This window comes from Rhinolophus hipposideros (assembly GCF_964194185.1).
Source record: "Rhinolophus hipposideros genome assembly, chromosome: 19".
Taxonomy (NCBI): Eukaryota; Metazoa; Chordata; class Mammalia; order Chiroptera; family Rhinolophidae; genus Rhinolophus; species Rhinolophus hipposideros.
In genome coordinates this window covers 35,330,697-35,351,007 of record NC_138065.1, presented here as the reverse complement: position 1 = coordinate 35,351,007, position 20,311 = coordinate 35,330,697, and the positions used below count along the sequence as shown (strand labels likewise).

The following is a 20,311-nucleotide window of genomic DNA, read 5'->3' as shown; positions in this document are numbered from 1 at the left end:
GCCTAATATTCAAGATACAGTGATCAGAGCACGTAAACACTTCTAAAATTCACGATTTCTACTTGTACCCCTTATCTTCTTCTGATTTGAATTTCGGTCAACTTGGTGGCAGCATTTGCTTGCCACTTCCCATAACCTGCAAGAAAGGAAATATGCGGTGAGGAGTGTCCAGAACCTATCATCAGGCCTCTATTTTAGTTGAATAAGTCTCTGAGCAGACATCAGCGAACACCTAGCGCTATGTACAGCCTTTGTTCTGTCTTCTGATTTTCACCAAGGACACAGTATTAATTCCCTTCATTTGTTGGCCATCCACCAGGACTCATCATTTCCCCTCTAAATTCTTGGACTCCAAGCTACCATCATTATATACAAGGTAATGAGATACAGAAAGATGAGGACAAAAACAGGTGTGCAGTAACACCACATAGATAAGTGGATGGTCAGAGTGATGGACACACATAGATTTTTCAGGATGGCAAAAGACCACGTGTTTGGAATTCCAAGGGTATGTGTCTGTGCCTTGTGCATTTTCCATGGAGGCCAGTTGACCAGACCGATGACACCCCTGACCTGTGCCCTGTTGGGAGGCTGTCGTGGGGAATGCTTAGAAGGGATCATCTCCCCAGGACTCTCAATCCTTGGCAGGGAGCCAAGCAGCTGGACTTGATGGAGTGATTGGAGCTGGGAAGCCAGTGAAGACAAAGCCCCTTTGTCTAGAAGTAGCAACGCACAGCAGGGCTGGAGCCTGCCCTTGACAATGAAATCTGGGGTAGCTCCAAAACTTGTTGGGGCCTGACCTTCTGTTTAGTTTCTCACACTGCCTCACAATTGCTTCTCTTCAGCTACAAGTCTCAGTCAATTTTTGCCCCTGGCAAACAAACAATTCAGTAATTATCTGAAATGCTTGAACTGTGACTCTAAAAAAAAAAAAAGTCAGCATATTTTCTGTTGTAAGAGATCCATCCAATAGTGGTATATTTCTATAAAGTAGATCCCAGACCCTCACAAAGGCTATACCTCCTATTACACCTCAAATTCCACTGTGACATAAAGCTTCCCAAATTTCCTCATCTCTGAAAATAGGTGGGCACACCACCACCTATCTGACAAGTCTTACAAATTATCCTAGAAAGGGCTTATTTGCAGAAAAACCACAAATGATTCACTGAATGAAAATTCAATTTACATCCAAAGTTTCATGGAAATATCTGATGGGTAGCGGAACAAAAGCCAGGAACTCTTCCCAGTCCCAGACAAATATGGGCCTTATGTCTAATACAGTGGCTCTGTATAGAACCAGAGTTGGAAAGAAGGGCAGGTTACCCTAGAAAATCAAAATGGAAATTGAAGTAAATTTGCCACAATTCTAAGCAAGATCTACAACTCTCAAAGTAGAAAAAGATCAGTACAGGCAATGCTCAGTTTGCAAATGAATTGTCTTCCAAAATTTTATTTGTAGATTGGGTGTTTAGAACTTGTAACACAAGCATTATTTTATGTCCCAAGCCAGCCCACAAAAGCTGGTAGAAATTACAATATAAGGTAGTAAGGGTGGCATACTACACGCTTAGAGGGAAAAAAGTAAAAGGCAATGTTTTAAAATATATCAAAATGCTTAGAAAAACAAACACACAGCTACAGGAGTCTTGACTTGAACCCTGAACCATAAGCTGGAGCCTGGACTCCTGCAATTCAAGTCATTACTGAAATGGGGGTCCTGGAAAACTGAAAGGGGAAGAATGAGAAGAACGCCAGCTTCATGGGGTTCTAGTGGGAGGAAAAAAGGAGTCTAGCGCCTCATACCTGAAAGAGGAGGATCTGGTACCTGTCCACGACATAGTCTAATGAACAGAACTGCTAACTGTCACATCTAGAAGGGCACATGACAGAACAGAGGCCACCCTGCCTACTACCTAAGCAGGCACCATGAGCTCCAGCCACAGATGAATGCGCCAGCCCACTGCCACCACAGAGCCAGGGAGGAGAGGGCAAGCGGCTTCCCAGCATGCTCTGCAGCAGTGTGGACTCTCAGGCAGGAAAGAAGCTCCTGTAGTTGCCAACAGTTGGTATAGGGAATATCAGGGGCCACATTTGATTCTAATAGATATGGCTAGCCAGGAAGAGACTAGAAACTTCCTGAACTTTACAAAAGTGAAATTCGTATGAACCGATAAGGTTACATAATCAGGTTCCTGGTGTCTTGAGAGTAGAACAGGGGCCTGAAGATGAAGACCATGGGGAATGCCTTCATCAAGGCACTCTCACATCCTTTACAAAAGGAAAGGTACTCAGTCCCCATTTGCTGTTGAATACTATACCTGGGTCAACACCAATACAAAAGTGATGCAAAATATTGAAACCAAGTTTGAAAATTGAAAAGGTTTCTCATTTATCCATTTTGTACCTTCTTTAATCCTCCAAATAAAGTGCCAGTCTCCAGGTCAAATTCTTGGTCCAATTGCTCTTCATGTTCTGACAAGAAAAACAGTATCCATTAGTCACAAATCTAAATAAAATTGGGTTGGTTTAATAGCAGAGACACTAAAAGAAGTTGGAATATGTCCTGGAAAAGTCGACTGTGGACTGAGCTACAAGCATGGAACCATGTCACACTCCTTGACCTTCCTCTCTAGTTTTCTGTGACCTAACTTCTTGGAAATACATGGTGGTGCTGATGGAAACATCCCCTTCTAATTGTAATAAGGCTCACAAAAGGAGAGGTGTCAAGAGAGAAAGCTTCCAGCACAGGGCCCACAGGCAGGATTAGTGCAAATGCCCCACTTGTACACGTGGTGATAGTGATTATAGCCTCATGATATGACATAACGCTAACAAGACTAAAATGGAATCATATAATGGTAATAAATATGTTCATAAGTGAACAGTCCAATTGGTTTAAAACAAAAGATACAACAAAATCTTCAATCAAACTCTTCCTGAGGGTATACAAGAACCAGGCACTGTGAGAGAGCAGGAACGAAGCAGAACGAGATTGGTATGTCTTTTGCCCTCCTGGGGCTTACTGTACACTAGGTAAGAGAGACAAACAAATAATAAGGAATTACAATAGTGCTGATGAGTGCCGTGATACAGGAAGTAAGGAAGTTATGGAGGCTGACTTTTGGGTACCCATGTGATATACAGTAGGCAGCTGGATGGGGATGAATAGAGCTCAAGCGCCCTAAGTTGGAGATGAAGACTTAGTCCTCAGTAAGGATACTGAGGCAGCCCGCAGAATGACTAACAACGCCCACAAAGGCATGGTGTACGGAAAAGGGAAAACCAGTGCTTATTGGACCAATAAACATACAAAACCCACAGACGACCAAAGGGGAGCTACCCAGAAATATCAGAGAGTGTGTGTTACTAAAACTTAATCATGAAAGGATGCTGGTCTAGAGTAGGATCAAGGGACAGGTTCACACACACGAGACATAAACAGCAGCCCAACCTCAAACCAAAGGCAACACTGCCTGTCATGTGGGGTCTCCAATCCCACTCCCTGCATAAGAACGCAGGACATGGTGAGGCCAAAAAGGAACACCCACGGAGCCATAGATAGCCACACCACAATAGTCTTGCTGGCGGCTGGGTTGGAGACACAGGAAGCAGGAGCCACACAATCCGCAACCTGCCGTCCACTTCTCTGCCAACAAACCTCACACACTAGCTGCAATCTGCTCTTGCTAGCTCAGCCACCATCTTCTTGCTAGACCCATTTTCTGCTAGCGCAGCCACAGCAGTTATATTAGTGGCCAATGGCTCACTGGTTACAGCTGACGGCCAACTAGCCACAGCTGATGGCCATCCAATCACAGTTGATGGCCATTTACTACCCGAGCCAGCACCTTTCCACGTGAGGGCGAGAGCATGGAAACTGCACTCCTGGCTCTGTCCCCACACTGCCCTAGAAACAACAGGGAAAGGAGGGGTACTGAGCACTGGCCCAGGGTACTGCATGGCACAACTGTGCCACACACTCACACTGCGCTCCGTGTGGTCCAGGACGTCCGGTGGACGTGTGTGACTGCAGCAGGGCCCTGCTTGTTTCTGCACAGCGGCACTCATGCCATATTGTGTGTGTGTGTGTGTGTGTGTGTGTGTGTGTGTGTGTGTGTGTGTGTTTTCTATAGACTCCAGTCCATGGGAACAGCCCGCAGACAGCAAGCTACTGCAATCCAAAAAAATGGAACAAGAACCTCCAAATTCGTTAACACAAACTGGGTGGAAAATCTCTTTGCTTCTTGCCTCTTCCCTTTTGGCTTCATCTTCATGCACAGAGCAACCTCCAGAAACATCAGAATTGTGCAGAATGGAAACAAAGCAGAAACTTGAGACTTCTCTTCTTCTTTTAAGAGTACATTCAGTGCCAACTATAATTTTATATATATAATGTGATGGTTCAGTGTGAGGTCGGAGGGATAGTGGATGGGGGGGGGGGGGTTCACAGTGTGAGGGATGTGGATGATGAACGTCTAAGTATTTGCCTTGTTTTGTACACCTGAAACTAATAAATAAATTAATTAATTAAAAAAAAAAAGAGTACATTCAGAAGTAGCAACGTTTAAATGCTGAGCACCAGACTTCCTGAAGCTGGAACAACACATCTCCCTCTAGTGGGGAAAAGGAATCTTTGCAGATAAGGAGCCTTGAAAAAATCCTGTCCGGTGCTATCCAACCAAAATACTTCTCTCATACACATTTATAATTTTAAAGTTTCACATTTTAAAGAGTGAAATTAATTTTAGTATATTTTATTTATCTCAATGTATCCAAAACATTGTTTCAACATAGAATCAATATTCATTATGAATGAGTTACTTGGCATTCCTTTTTCTTCAAAGCCCAATGTACATGTCACCATTACAGCACATCTCAGTATGCAGTGGCCACATTTCAAGTGCTCATCAGCCACGTGGCTAATGGCTACAGTATGGACAGCACAGCTACAGACCAAAAATTCTCCTTCATGTTTAAGAGAATCTCTACAAATCACCCATCTGATTTCTTAACACAAACGAATGCTGTATGGCATACATGTTAAATTACAACTTAAATCCATTCATGATCCCTTTGGAAATCGCTGTCTTACGTTAACCGAAACTGCAGTGCTACAGAATTTGGTTGACGCTGGAGAATGGAAGCTGAGAACGTGTAGCAGGAGGTCTTTCCCGGAAGAGCAAGGACCATCAGAACTTCTCTGATGATACCTTCTTGGTAGGCATCCCATAATCTCGCCCTTTGGGCAAGACAAGTTTCCATCCTAACTCACATACACTCAAGCAAAGGATGCTATAGAGAGAAGCCTTGTCAGCCCAAGCAATTTTCTCCCCACTACACAGGCCTCTCGGTGCCCTGGTTCCGTTTTCCCCAAATTCAGTGCCACACAAAAGTGCCTGAGAACATAGAAAGGAAACAATTTCTGCGATGAGCCCTCATTATTAAATAAGCTGTTTATTCTCCGCTCTCCAACCACCACCCAACAAAAGGATTTGTCAAAACCCCACACTACCTACTGAGTGAGAAGATTTTCATTTTAATCGCTGCCAAGGGGCTGTGGTAGTAAACCTTTTACTTAAAAGCTCCAACTAACCTACTCCTTTCACCCTCAACACTTTGATGGGAAATCAATTGGGGGGGGTAGGGTGATTAGTAATAATAATAATCAGTAAGAGGGGGACATAAAACATGCATGTCCCCTCCTGATACAAAGTGGCAAGTACCAATCCATTCATGGCTTAAGCTGTCCTGCTGCTGCTATGCATTTGAAGAATTCTAATCAGCTCCTACTGATTCTTATTTCCCCAGGAAGCCAGTGAGTCTAGCAGATTGTGGTAGTAAATGAGAGGAGGAAAAGGTAGCAGAAAAGATGGCTTCTAAAGACAAGAAAATATAATGGTAACAACTCTCACACATTCCTATAAAATATCACATGGAAGAGAGTGGTAATGTGCTGGTTGTTCCGTGACATTCCTGGGGTGTGAGGGCTCTTCCCTCTCCCAGTTCCCACTCAGGGAATAAAAAGTGACTTAGAAATCAATCAGCCACGCAAAAGGAAACCATGTGTGTAAACAAGATGCAAAGCGACAAAGGAAAGAAAAGGCCTTCAACTCTCCCTAATAAGGCTGCTCATCTGCTAGTCACCTAACAAATTCTCGGGTCTTTTCAGGCAGACCACTAGGCGTGCCATTTGCATAGGAGACCTTAGGGCTCCTGGAAGACAGAGAAGCCCCAGGCTGAGATGGAAACGTTCCAGCAAAGAGCAATCCATAGCTCTGTGCATGTTCTTTGCGTTTGATCCAACATGGAGCACTGGCAGCGGCAGCAGGGAGAGTGAGGAGCTGGGAATCTAACATTAGGGTGGCCTTCCAACACCCTCCAGCTTAGGCCTGGCCCAAGTCACTAGAGAGGTTTATTAAAAGCATTAAGAAAGGAAACTCTTGGGGCAGCCGGATGGCTCAGTTGGTTAGAGCGTGAGCTCTTAACAACAGGGTTGCTGGTTCAATTCCCTCATGAGATGGTGCGCTGTGTCCCCTGCAACTAAAGATTGAAAATGGCAACTAAAGATTGAAAACATCGACTGGACTTGGAGCTGAGCTGTGCCCTCCATAACTAGATTGAAGGACAATGACTTGGAGCTGACAGGCCCTGGAGAAACACACTGTTCACCCCAGTATTCCCCAATAAAAATTTAAAAAAAAAAGAAAGTAGACTCCCTTAAGGACCAGTGTAGCCAAAGGAGGAAAACACCAGTCAGTATAAGCTTGATCAAGGAGTGGGCCCAGAGACTTGGAATCCTAGGAGGTAGGCAGCGAGCTACTGTGTCCTATAACCCAAGTAACAAGGGAAACAAGGGTCAAATAGAACACGAAGCACTGCCACATAGAACACTCGGAGCCTTAGCTGTGCCACAACACCCACTACTAATGCTGGCCATCAAGAACGGCTATCCTGTCCTTGCCTTACACGAGCGATGCACGTGGTTCCTTTCAGAAAGGATATGTAAACAGAAGGGCCCTTGGTGACCCCATCCGAAGTCAGCCAGCTCACCAGGTTTCCAGGGCTTCAAGGTTACCCACTCAAGGACAGGACCAGTGGCGTTTGTTTCCCCACCCTGAACTGGGCCCTCCTGAGTTACTGGCCATCTTGCAACCAAATTCCTTTCATCACAAAAGCAAATAGGAAAAATTACCTTCTGATTAATAAAGCCTACCCCCATGAGAGGTTAGTGCATTGCATGAACACCGCAAAAGAATTAATATATAAATGAGCAGCTATATCCTTTTCTCATAAACTGAGATTGGTGATGTGATAAGAACAGGTGTGTATAAGAATAAAAAAAGGTAGAAGGTGAATATGCTCGAATATAGTTGTATACCACTTTAAGAACACCCACTACATAAAAACAAAGAAATTGGAGATGGCAATTCAAGAAAATAATTTGTTCCATACTTGTTTAAATATCAGAGGTCCCTGGTGTCACAGAGAAATATTAACTACTGATCACTGAAAATTAAAGTAATGAAACTAAAGTACTTGTGAAATGAAATGCAAATCAATGGAAAGCATAGTTCCATTTATAAAATATCACCAATATGCAACTGTTCAAGATAGCTCCTGAATAAAAGAAGGTGAGCCAGGGCTCTAAAAAACCAGAAGGATCTAGAGTAGCTGCTATTCGTTAGAAAGTAATCTTCACAGAAAACCGAAAGATGGTAGAATCTGTAAATAAATCCAAGAGCTTGTTCTTTGAAAAAGGGAATTAACCTACTAAATAGACAAAACCTTCGGTAAATTCCCTAAAACAGGAGAAATGAGACACGTGGGACTGAAAATATTTTAATAATATGATATACTACCATATGTTAATACATTTTAAAGTATCAATGAAGTGGAAAAATATAAATTATGCAAACTGACTTAAGAAAAAACCTAAATATATCAATAACCCTGAAAGATACTGAAATAACCAGCTAGAAATTATAGAAAATATAATTGAAAATATCCCAATCATAAAGGAACAAAAAAAATAAATAAATAATCTTAATAAAAACGTTAATAGGGCTGATTATGAAGAAGACCATGAACCTTTATTAAAAGAAGTAACAGAAGACCTTGTATACATAGAGGAAAAAATACCATATTCCTGAATGGAAAGATACCATATTATAAGAATGTTAATTATTTACAAATTTTTAGATTTGTTCTAATTCCAGCCCTCATGAGATTTTTTAGAATTTCAAATATGTGTCTGGAAGAATAAACCAGTAAGAATGTCTAAGAAAAGTGTAGAAATAAAGAACAATAAATAAAGAACAAATCTGGTAGTAACTTACTTCACCAGACACTCAAACATTTTATAAAGCATAACTAATTAGAGCAGTATAGCACTGACATAAGAGCAGATTAAATAATCAAAGAAACAGAAAAGACAGCTCTGCAGACAGACTGGATTACACATAAGAATTTAGTATATGATCAAGGTTGCATCAGAATTCAATAAGAAAAGAAAGATTTAATAAATTGTGTTTGGTTATCTATTTGGAAAGAAATAATTTAACTCTTCACCTCATATAATATACCAAATACAGGGGAGATGGATTAAAGACTAACGGCTCAACTTACTGAGACTGTAATAAGATGGACATTGTCCAACAGAAATGTTCGTTGGGACAGCCTCCTGGAGAACAGCCTGTGTACATCTATCAAGAACCTTTCAAAATATTCATGTGGTTTGACTCTATAATTTCTCTCTGGAAATCGTTCAGAGAAAAGCATTCAGTTACAATACAACAATACAAATAGATTCCTTACAAAATAAATGAGCTAAGCATTCAACTCATGAAGTTGGAATAAAAAGGAACAGAGCAAACTCAAAGAGACGATAAGGAAGGAAATAAGATAAGGCAGAAATCAATGAATTGGAGAATAAAAAGAAACAATTTAGAAAAACAACAAAGCCAAAAGCTGAAAAGATTAATAAGATCTCTGGCACACTTAATCAAAAGGGGAAAAAAATAGCAGGGAGGGAGGGAAACATGGAAAGACGAACAAAGGAAGAAGTTAAGGTGGGAGTAAAGTAGACAATGTGAATAAAATATACAATAAGAAAGAAAAGTCAACTAAAGAAACAACAAAAAAATTAAAGTATCATGATCCACAACATACTAATCAAATTGAAAACCTACATAAAATGCATAGATCCCTCAAAAATTACCAAATGTCAAAACTGGTATAAGAAATAAAAAATGTGAATATAAGCCAATAGGTAGTAAATTGACAGTACTTTCACAGATGCTTTTCCAGGTGACCTCCTATCACCAGTGGTTTTCACTGATGAGAACACACTGTTTTCTGTCCAAGAATTGCATTAAACTGATAGGAATACAAATATACATGGCCCTCTTTCAGGCAGAGGCATTAATTCTTTCAAGGTTACCACGTGGCATATCATATCTTTTCTCATGTTAAGTGTAAACAGAGAGACATAAAAGTGTTTTTACGTCTGCTAAACCAGCAGGCATAAACTTAGTGTTATAGGTTTGGATTAGCCACATACCACAGAGCAAGAGGGCAGAGGTCACCAGGCATAGAAAAACAATCAGCTACAATACAACAATACAAATAGATTCCTTACAAAATAAACGAGCTAAGCATTCAACTCATGAAGTTGGAATAAAAAGAAACAGAGCAAACTTAGACAATAAGGAAGGAATCAACCCAAGTATTTCCATATGCCTTGAGATGCTCCATGCTTGGTAGAGTTGGGAGAAAGAAGGGGTGTTCTTTTTTTTTCTTTGTCAATTACAGTTGACATTCAATATTATTTTATATTAATTTCAGGTGTATAGCACAGTGGTTAGACATTTATATAATTTAGGAAGTGATCCTCCCAATAAATCTAGTACCCACCTGGCACTATACATATTATAGTATTACTATATTCCATATGCTGTACTTTACATCACCATGATTATTTTGTAACCACCAATTTGAATTCTTAATCCAAGAAGGAATGTTCTGTTCAGTCCCTGCTATGGATTTACCAAAAGAGCCCATTTGACTAAGGCTGTTAAAATCGGTCTGCTCTCCCTACTGGCCTGACAACCCTGCTACTGCAGATGGGAGAGAGCAGTGAACAAGATGCTTGCTCTGTGCCAGGGAAAGTAGCCAAGGAAACGCCAACCAGTAGCATTTCACTTAACAAATACGTTTCGAACCTCTGGTATGTTCTAGGCCCTATATTTGCTCCAGATACAAATGCCCCAAAAAAGTTCACAGAGGAGACAGTTTTCCCAGTGACCTACTTCTATAATGTAGGTAAGAAACACTTTTTCCTGAATTAGAAAGTAACACATGGAGCCAAGACTCAGTGCACCAGTTAAACACATACTTTGGCAAGGCCGGGGGGATCTGGCTTCCATAAGCTGAACTGGCAAAAAACATTAGAGAAAGAAGACATTTCTTGGGAGTGGCCAAACACTTTGGCACTGGTGTTAAAAGGAAAAGCATGAAAGATAAAGAAGCTTCAGGCTAGGGAGTGGTCAGTAATAAGTCAAACAGTGTGGCAGCCTCTGGATCATTTGAGGCATAGAAAAGTTTTGTGCTATCCACAGATGGATCTCCTCCTGCCCATATACCAGCAGCTACCATGACACAAGAATGAAAAATTTTATTTCAGTGGGAATAAAGTTTAATAGTAGAAAAAACAAAAGGACTTCCTCTTTAAAGTAAGGTGCTTGGGGAAATTAAATTATCAATAAATATGAGTGGCATGGGCAGCTGGATGGCTCAGTTGGTTAGAGCGTGAGCTCTGAACAACAGGGTTGCTGATTCGATTCCCACATGGGGCAGTGAGCTATGCCCTCCACGACTAGATTGAAAGACAATGACTTGGAGCTGATGAGCCCTGGAAAAACACACTGTTCCCCCATATCCCCCAATAAAATTTATTTAAAAAATAAAAATAAAATAAATAAATATGAGGGGCAGAAAAGAAGAACTGAATAAATTAGACAGTAAAAGTTGAGAACTACATAATTTCACTGATATGTGGTATATAAAACTGAAAACAACAAAGGAACAAGACAAACAAATGAAGAAACAAAAACTCATAGACATAGACAATAGTTTAGTGGTTACCAGAGGGTAAGGGGAGGGGGATAGTAGATGAAGGTAAAAGGGATCAAACATATGGTGATGGAAGGAGAACTGACTCTGGATGGTGAACACACAATGTGATGTATAGATGACATACTGCAGAGTTGTGCACCTAAAACCTATGTAACTTTGCTAACACTTGTTACCCCAATAAATTTTAATTAAAGAGAAAAAAAACCTACAGCAAACATTATACTTAATAGTGAGAAACTAGAGGCTTTCTTGCTAAGATCAGGAAAAGGGAAAGGCTGTCCCCTCTCACTTCTCCTTCTCACTACTTTTTCAGTATCATGCTACAAGTCCCAGCTAATGCAATAAGATAAGAAAATTAAATAAATGGTATGCAGAATGCAAAGGAAGAAATAAACTGTATTTGTATGATAATCACATGGTTGTGTATGTAGAAAATCCAATGAACTGCGCAAAAATCTCCAGAAACTAATAAGAATTTATAGCAAGGTTGTACAATACAAGATTAATATACGGTGTGGCCGGATGGCGCAGTTGGTTAGAGTGTGAGCTCTGAACAACAAGGTTGCCAGTTCAATTCCTGCATGGGATGGTGGCCTGCGCCCCCTGCAACTAAAGGTTGAAAATGGCGACTGGAATTGGAGCTGAGCTGCGCCCTCCACAACTAGATTGAAGGACAATGACTTGGAGCTGATGGGTCCTGGAGAAAGTTTCCCAATATTCCCCAATAAAATTTTAAAAACAGAAAGATTATATACAAAAGTCAATTGCTTTCCTATGTGTCAGCAATAAACAAGTGGAATTTGAAATTAAAGACACAATACTATTTACATTAGCACCTCCAAAGATAAAATACTTGGGTATCGCTCTAACAAATATGTACAAGTTATATATGAGGAATATATATATGAGGAAAACTAGAAAACTCTGATGAGAGAGATCAAAGAAGAACTGAATAACATGAGAGACAGTCCACGTCCATGGGTAGGAACACTCAACATTGTTAAGATGTCAGTTCCTCCCAACTTGATCTATAGATTCAATGCAATCCCAAAGAAAATCCCAGCAAGTTATCTTGTAGATATCAAAAAACTGATTTTAAAATTTATGTGGAAAGGTAAAAGATCCAGAATAGCTAACACAATATTGAAAGAGAAGGACAAAGTCAGAGGACTAACAACACCCAACTTTGAGACTTACTACCGTGTTTCCCCAAAAATAAGACCTAGCCAGACAATCAGCTCTAATGTGTCTTTTGGAACAAAAATTTAATATAAGATCCGGTCTTTATATAATATGATATGATATGATATATGATATACTGTGTCTTACATTAATTTTCACTCCAAAAGACGCATTAGGGCTGGTTGTCCGGCTAGGTCTTATTTTCGGGGAAACAGGGTATAAAGCCTCAATATTCGACAGAGTGTGGTATTGGTGAAAGAAATGACAAATAGGGCCATGAAACAGAACAGAGATCACAGAAATAGACTCACATAAATATAATCAACTGACCTTTGACAAAGGAGCAAAGGTTATACAATGGAAAAAAAGATAGTCTTTTCAAATGATGCTGGAACAACTGGACATCCACATACCAAAAAATGAATCGAGACACAGACTTTATACCCTTCACAAAAATTAACACAAAATGGATTTCATAGCTCTAAAAATAAAACGCAACACTATAGCACTCCTAGAAAATAACATGGAAACTCTAGATGACCCTTGGCTATCACAGTGACTGCTTAGATACAGCACCAAAGGCAAATCCATGAAAGAATGAATTGATATGGTGGACTTAATAAAATTTTAAATTTCTGCCCTATAAAAGACACTGTCAAAAAATGAGAAGACAAGGGGCTGGCCCGATGGCTCACACGGTTAGAGCTCCATGCTTCTAACTCTGAAGGCTGCCGGTTTGATTCCCACATGGGCCAGTTGGCTCTCAACCACAAGGTTGCCAGTTCAATTCCTGAGTCCTGCAAGGGATTGTGGGCTCCGCCCCCTGCAACTAAGATTGAACACGGCACCTTGAGCTGAGCTGCCGCTGAGCTCCTGGATGGCTCATTTGGTTGGAGCGCGTCCTCTCAACCACAAGGTTGCTGGTTCAACTCCAGCAAGAAAATATCTGCAAAAGATGTATCTGATAAAGGACTGTTATCCAAATTAAAACTCTCCAAAACACTGAAAACACCAAATGCTGACAAGGATGTGGAGCAACAGGAACTCATTTATCGCTGGTGAGAATGCAACATGGTACTGGCACTTAGGAAGACACTGGGCAGTTTACAAAAATAAACGTAACTCTTACCATACAATCCAGCCATTGTTCTTTGGTATTTACCCAACGGAACTAAAAATTTACGCACACACAAAAACCTGCACACAGATGTTTATAGCATCTTTATTCATAATGGCCAAAACATGGAGGCAAAGCAAGACATTCTTCAGTAGGCAAATGGATAAATAACCTGGTACAACAGACAATGGAATATTGTTCACCACTAAAAAGAAATAAGCTATCAAGCCATGAAAAGATATGGAGAAATCTTAAATGCATATTAAGTGAAAGAAATCAATGTGAAAAGGTTACATACTATATGATTCCAACTATATGACATTCTGGAAAAGGTAAAACTATGTGGATGGTAAAAAGGTCTGTGGTTTGGGGGATAGGAGAGATGGATAGGCAGTACACAAAGAATTTTTAGGGCAGTGAAACTACGCTGTATGACACTGTACAATGATGGATATGTGTCGTTATAAATTTCTCAAAACCCATAGAAAGAACCACACCAAGAGTAAACCCTACTGTAAACTATGAACTTTGAGTAATAATGATGTGTCAGTATAGGTGTACTGTAACAAATGTCCCACTCTGTTATGGGATGTTGACAGTGAGGGAGATGGTGGGGGCGGGGGGGAAGGAAGTATATGGGAACTCTGTATTTTCTGCTTAATTTTGCTGTGAGCCTAAAACTGCTCTAAAAAATTTTGTCTATGTGAAATGGGAAAAAAACTCACAGAACAGTAGATAATAAGTGGTGGTGGCTGTTTTAAGTGACAAAGCTTCAGGATGGTTTGTTACGCAGCAATGGGTAACCAAGACACCCATTTATGAAAAGGACTACCTACCAATATTCATTCTCTGTTTCTCCCTCTATAATCGAACACTTGAGTTTAGCTGGATAAGGGGCCTGCCGACCACAGATTACATTTATTAGCTTCCCTCACAGTCAATCTGACTACAGAACTAGCTTCTAGCAAACAGTATGGGAACTGATAGGATAAGCACCTTACAGATCATGCTCTGAAGACGCTGCCTCACATAATGAAGAGGAACCGCCTGCTGAGGATGTCACAGGAACATGGAAGGAGAAGCCAGGGTCTCTGATGTCTTCTAGACACCATGCCAGCCCGAGAACACAGTTATTTTGGAGGCTGTGTTTCTGCAGTCAAACCTGTCTTCTAAGTACTATACCATCTCAGAGGGCGGTTCCAGAGACGCAATGAGACAAGTACATAAAGAGCCTAATACAGTGCCTGACATAGAGCAGGTCAGCTCCTTCGGAATGGGCCCTGGGAGCTCGGAGGCTCCAGCAGAGGAATGCAGCTACCGAACAGCCTAGACCCAACAACAGTCCTCATCTACTTTAGATGGTCAGTCACTGCAATCAAGCCGACGCTCTGAGATGGACATACGTAGAAGGGGAGAAGAGTCAGTCATGGTGATACCCATCCCTGTCAGCCCCTGATCCTAAGGTAGACGCCGAAGGCAGAGTGCTCTCAGCCATGCTTCCCCAAACCTACCTTTGGTATTGCCCACAGCTACTTTCCACAGCCTCCCCTGCCTTCGAGATCAAGTCTAGACTCCTCAGCTGAATATATACGGTCTTTCGCCATCTCTCCCTGCTTTTTGATCTGAGCTTAGCTCTTGCTACTCTTTCCCTACTCTACAAGCCAGTCCTACCCAGTAGTCCGTAGTTCCCAGATCATGCTGCTTCCTCACACTACAGTGGAACTGCACACGCTTGTCCATTTGTCTGCAAACTCCTCTCTATCCACAGGTCCTCTGCCCCCTTCTCTGTGTGGCTGGCTCCTGGTCTTCCTTAAAACGAGGCTCACCATCACTCTAGGAAACTGATTATGGACCTGATCCCTCATGGTCCCTGCAAAACTCTTTCCTCCATTTTTCCATAGCATGGGAAGTTTTAAATAGCGTGTGGCCACCAAGCTAAAGACTGTATTTCCCAGTCTGCCGGCCATGGCCACAGAACTCGGTGCAGGCCAACTGGGTATCAGAAGTAACAAGGGTAACCAGCCATGCTGCCTTTAAAGGAAAGAAGGGTTCCCAATCCCCTTCCTACGGGCAGGAATGTAGACTCAGTGACGCTTCCTCTTCGGAATACACACAAAAGCACTAAAGACAACAGGACGAAAGATGAAAGGAGTTCGGGCCTCCAACACCATGAGCTGCCTCCATGTGTCTGTGAGGAGTGACGGTAAGAGAGAAATTTAAGAGGTTACTGCAAATTATGCACGCGAATCCCCACCATGGCCTCCAACAGCCGTTGACTCAAACCTCCTATTACAGAAGACTAGCCACAGAATCACCTGAGGGAGCCAGGATCAGAGTGGAAAACTCCACTGACTCCGGCCATTGATTCAAACTGCCCACGATGAGGGCAAAGCAAAGTGGCGCCCAAGTCATCCAAGCCCATGAGAGCTTCCTGAATCTTCCGCCTCTGAGCACTCCCGCTCGCCTTGTTTTCTGGATACAAATTCAGAAACGTTGAGACTTACCTCTGGAGACTTTGTAAACTTCGCAGAAAGAATAGAAGTGAAAGCCTAGAGAAGCAAGCAGGTAAAAGGACAGTTCCCACCGGGCCAGCATTGCTTCTTGTGACGAAAGGTCCCGAAGCCCAAGTTGAAGTTTCTAGAAACAGAAAGAAAAACATTAAGCCCTGGACATGACACCAGAGAACAGCATCTTATCACCAGCAGTAAACTCGCTCTCCCAAGAGGATACAGATGTAACCCGAGCGAAACCTCCTCCTGCCAGTTACCACACACACACACACACAACCTGCCTGCCTGCTTGGGGTGAGCAGCTCTTTCTCTCTGGGCTCCTACAGCCCCCCACCTGCTTCCCATCACAGTGTACACCTGTTCTATCGTCACTGCCTGACACACGTCTGCCCCGGTGGAGCAGACCTTCAGGGAGCAGGGACCATGACCTCTGCGTCCCCAGAACCTTGCACAGGGCATGTGATATAGCAAAAAGGGACTGCAAGTCGCTCCATGAATAAAAAATGGCTTCAAAAGCCTGAACAAAAGAAAAGCACAAATCATCTCCAACCTCTTCTAAGCCATCAGCCTCACCCTCCTTGTTCTCCCCTTCAAATGTCATCCTGTAGTGTTCGTTAGAAAGGATTAATGAAAACTGCTCTGTCTTCCATCTTGTGTGCACTTCTGCAATGGGAGCTCATGACACACCCCAGGCAACTGCGGCAGACCCTGCCAGTTACTCAGCCTGCAATGTGCAGTCTCCCTTCTTACACAGTAAGTGTGAATTTTTATCTGAACACATGGACGCTGAGCCCAACTCTACAGTGTGGCCAAGCGTGGACATTTGACTCTGGCTATGAGGCTGTGGTCATCTCCTTCCCACTGGGCGGAGCTGGAACAGCCACCTTGGACCAAAAGCCACGTGGACAAACATGTTAGAGGCACCTCGGTCCTGACTCCATGTACCACCTCACCTCCAGCACTGCCCTGGCTCACTTTTACATGAAAGAGAAATGTGCTTCTAGGTTGTGTAAGCCTCTGCTATTCTAGGTCTCTCTGGTATGGCAGCCAAATCTACATTCTATGTAAGAGAGCAGGTGATGGACGGTTAGGTCCTAAAACTGCAAATTAAATGATCAGTGCCCAAGTAACAAAGGGCTAGCTAAACGTAACCCTTTCTTACCACCCTCATTGATTTATTTAAACCTCTCAGATATCTCAATGTAGATGTCAAATTAAAGAGCAGACTTTGAAGCCCCAAGCACTTCTAATAAGTCATAGGAATGCCAAAAATCAGAACTCACACATTATCTCATTTTCTTTTCACAAAAGCCCAGTAAAGTAGGTGGGGCAAGGGACGTAGGCATTTTACAGATGACGAAAGTGAAACACATGAGGTTACGCAGTCACAAATAACTGAGCCAGGGTGCAAATCCAAGTCTTGGGACCACCAGGCCCCCACCCCTTCCCTCAGCCATAGCCAGACTCATTAATACCAGTTCAAGGAGAAGTTGGCCCAGAATCTGCCACAAACTCCTTTCTTCAGGTTACAGGGAGACAGAACAGGAAGGGAAATAAACTTTAGCTTTCATAAAATATGAGGTCAGAAATCAGTGGTCCTCCAACAAGAGAGCCCTAAAAGTCAGTTTGGTCTGGATTTCTCCTGCAACCTGAGATCCAAAAGCAGACACCGCGCTTTCAATCACAAGCGCTCTTATTCCTAGTACTTCAACAACGCCTTCTCAGGTTCCCCTGCCATTTTTCAGAACCATTTCTAGCTTCATACATTGCTAATCACTTTATTTTTAAATACCTGGTATTGCCTAGATTATCTTAAAATTTCTTTCTGGAGGCGGATGGGTGGCTCAGTTTAGAGCGTGAGCTCTGGGCAACGGGGCTGCCAGTTCGATTCCCACATGGGCCAGCGAGCTGCGCCCCCTGCAACTAGCTCCCAGGTAGCAAGATGGCTCAGTTGGTTGGAGCACAGGCTATCAACTACAGGGTTGCTAGTTTGACTCCTCGACTCCCCCAAGGGATGGTGTGGCGAGCCAGCCGCCACGAGTCGAACAGTACCTGAAAGGGGGAGTGGGAATGAAAAAAGAGACACACACACAAATGATGATGCAGCCGGTAATCAGGGATGCTGAAGCGCCTGATTTAATCACCTTCACCAATATATACCCTATGGGTACGTGCAGTTTAACAATCACATGGTGCATTACCTCACAGAAAATAAATTTTTAACTTTTACACAGAAACTACAGAATCGTCACAAAGTTCCCCAAACATAATTATCCCCTGACAGAGTCTACCCATTATCCTGATAGCAATCAGTAATCTGTGTCTTGAGAAACTGACCATTCCCACTTCATTCCTTAGCAGTTTGCAAGCTCCCCAGAGGCACAGGTAGAACAATGCCTCGGGACCTGAAACAAGTTAATCATGAACTAAGCCAGGCCACAAGTTTCCAGAGAAACAAGAAATTATGGCTCCCCACATCTCCCCCTTTTTTATTTTAAAGCTGCAGAATTTTTCCTACAGCAAAAGCAAGGTGATGGTGCCTGACTTAGGCATTTCAAGATATCCTTATCAACTTGCCCGTCTTCGGTGCTTGTATTAAACAACACAAGCCCTGTCTTAGGCGTTGAAAGGTTCTTTAAAACTTACCCGTCTCTGGCTACCCAGTTCATCTCACAGGGGAGGAGTCCTGTTTTATGACTCCTGTCATTGGAGATAGGGATCTCCTCGCTCTTGCATCTCCAGTCAGGTGTAATGGACCTGTATGGGCTTGGCCTGCAAGGCCTCTATTTGTTGTCTGAGAAAGCGCATGAGTTTATTGAGGAGGATGGGTCCCAGTGATAGTAGGATAAAGCACCCGAGTATGGGGCCAAGCAGGGGTAGTAAGTAGGGAAAAAGTCCATTGAATCCAGAGAGGGTTGGAAAGGAGGTCTTTTCTTTTTTCAAGGTCTTCTTGTCATTTTTGACTCTGTCACGAACAATTCCAGATTTGTTAGCATAAAAACATTTTTCTCCGAGGGCCAGGCAGATGCCCCCTTTTTCTGCAGTAAGTAAATCTAATCCCCTCCTGTTTTGGAGGACAACTTCTGCTAGTGAATCAACCTGATCTTGAAGATCTTGGATGGTTTCTGAGAGTACCTGGACATCTGATATGAGTTGCCCAGATAATTTATGGTATTGTACTAGGGAATGTCCTATCCCCGCGGACCCGGTGGCAAGTGCGGTGGTGATGCCTAGACCCGCTAATAAGGGAATAAAATGGACTGCACGTTTAGTGCGTCCTGCAACATGTTCGAAAGTCGGGATAGGGACTGGCTCATCTCCTGGAATGATGGATACATCTGGGAGGAGGGAGCCTAGGGCACAAACTCCTGTCCAGTTTTGTGGTAAATAGGTGTAGGCATAATTATTTCCACAAATATATACCGATCCATTGGGTGCACACATAGGAGAGGATACATTAATGAAGGAGGAGCAATTTGTAAAGGAGAGGCTTCCTAAAATAACCTCTGTAGTATCATTTTGAGTAGGAGAGAGGATGCATGGGGTATTGTTAAAGCCAAGGGGTTGGACTCAAAAAGGGGCCAAAAGCGATCTGCTGCACTCTTACCATAAGCATCCAAAGTCAAAAAATTTTGAATAAAGAGAGAATGAGACAGGTAATTATGAGGCGTCAGGGGATATAACTCCCCCTTTTTTATTTTTTGCAAATTGATCTTTAATGTGCCATGAGTGCGTTCAACAATCCCTTGGCCTTGGGGATTGTAAGGAATGCCAGTAACATGATTAATAGAAAATTGTTGGCAAAATAAAGCAAATTTTTTGCTGGTATAACCAGAGCCATTATCTGTTTTAAGTTTTTTAGGAGTTCCAATCATAGCAAATGCAGCAAGACAATGCCTAATAACATGAGAGGCAGCCTCTCCTGTTTGAGCAGTAGCCACAACAAATCCAGAAAATGTATCTATGGAGACATGAACATATTTTAACTTTCCAAACTCAGGTACATGAGTTACATCCATTTGCCAGAGATCATTAGGACGTAAGCCTCGAGGGTTGACTCCATAATGAGGTACAGGCTGTAAATGTGAACAGTTCGGACACTGTTTCACTATCTGACGTGCTGCTTCTCTAGGAATCTTATACTGTAATCTCAGGCTCTGGCTATTTTGATGATGAAGGCTATGAGCCTGTTGTGCCTTTTCTATCTGAGTTAAGGCAATGAGCTGCATAGCAGAATCTGCAATTTGATTTCCTAGAGCTAAAGGTCCTGGAAGATTAGAGTGAGCTCTAATATGGCCAATATAAAATTTCTTACAGCGCAGCTGAATGGCTTGTTGTATCTGAAGAAACAAGTCCTGAATAACAG

General features: G+C 42.3%; 1 protein-coding gene across 6 annotated transcripts in view; it reads right to left on the bottom strand.

Moving 5' to 3' along the window:
* The window catches only part of HHAT (hedgehog acyltransferase), a 268,672-nt gene that overhangs the window by 232,129 nt on the left and 16,232 nt on the right, over nucleotides 1–20,311 (bottom strand). For 5 of the 6 annotated variants that reach the window (XM_081026421.1, XM_081026420.1, XM_081026423.1 and 2 more), the window contains 2 exons: nucleotides 15,940–16,072; nucleotides 2,408–2,475 (listed from right to left, as the gene is read on the bottom strand). In XM_081026421.1, coding sequence (XP_080882547.1) covers nucleotides 2,408–2,475; nucleotides 15,940–16,030 — 159 coding nt within the window. In that variant the 5' untranslated portion in view covers nucleotides 16,031–16,072. The remainder of the gene's footprint in view (nucleotides 1–2,407; nucleotides 2,476–15,939; nucleotides 16,073–20,311) is intronic. The other variant, XM_081026425.1, reaches the window with a different exon arrangement.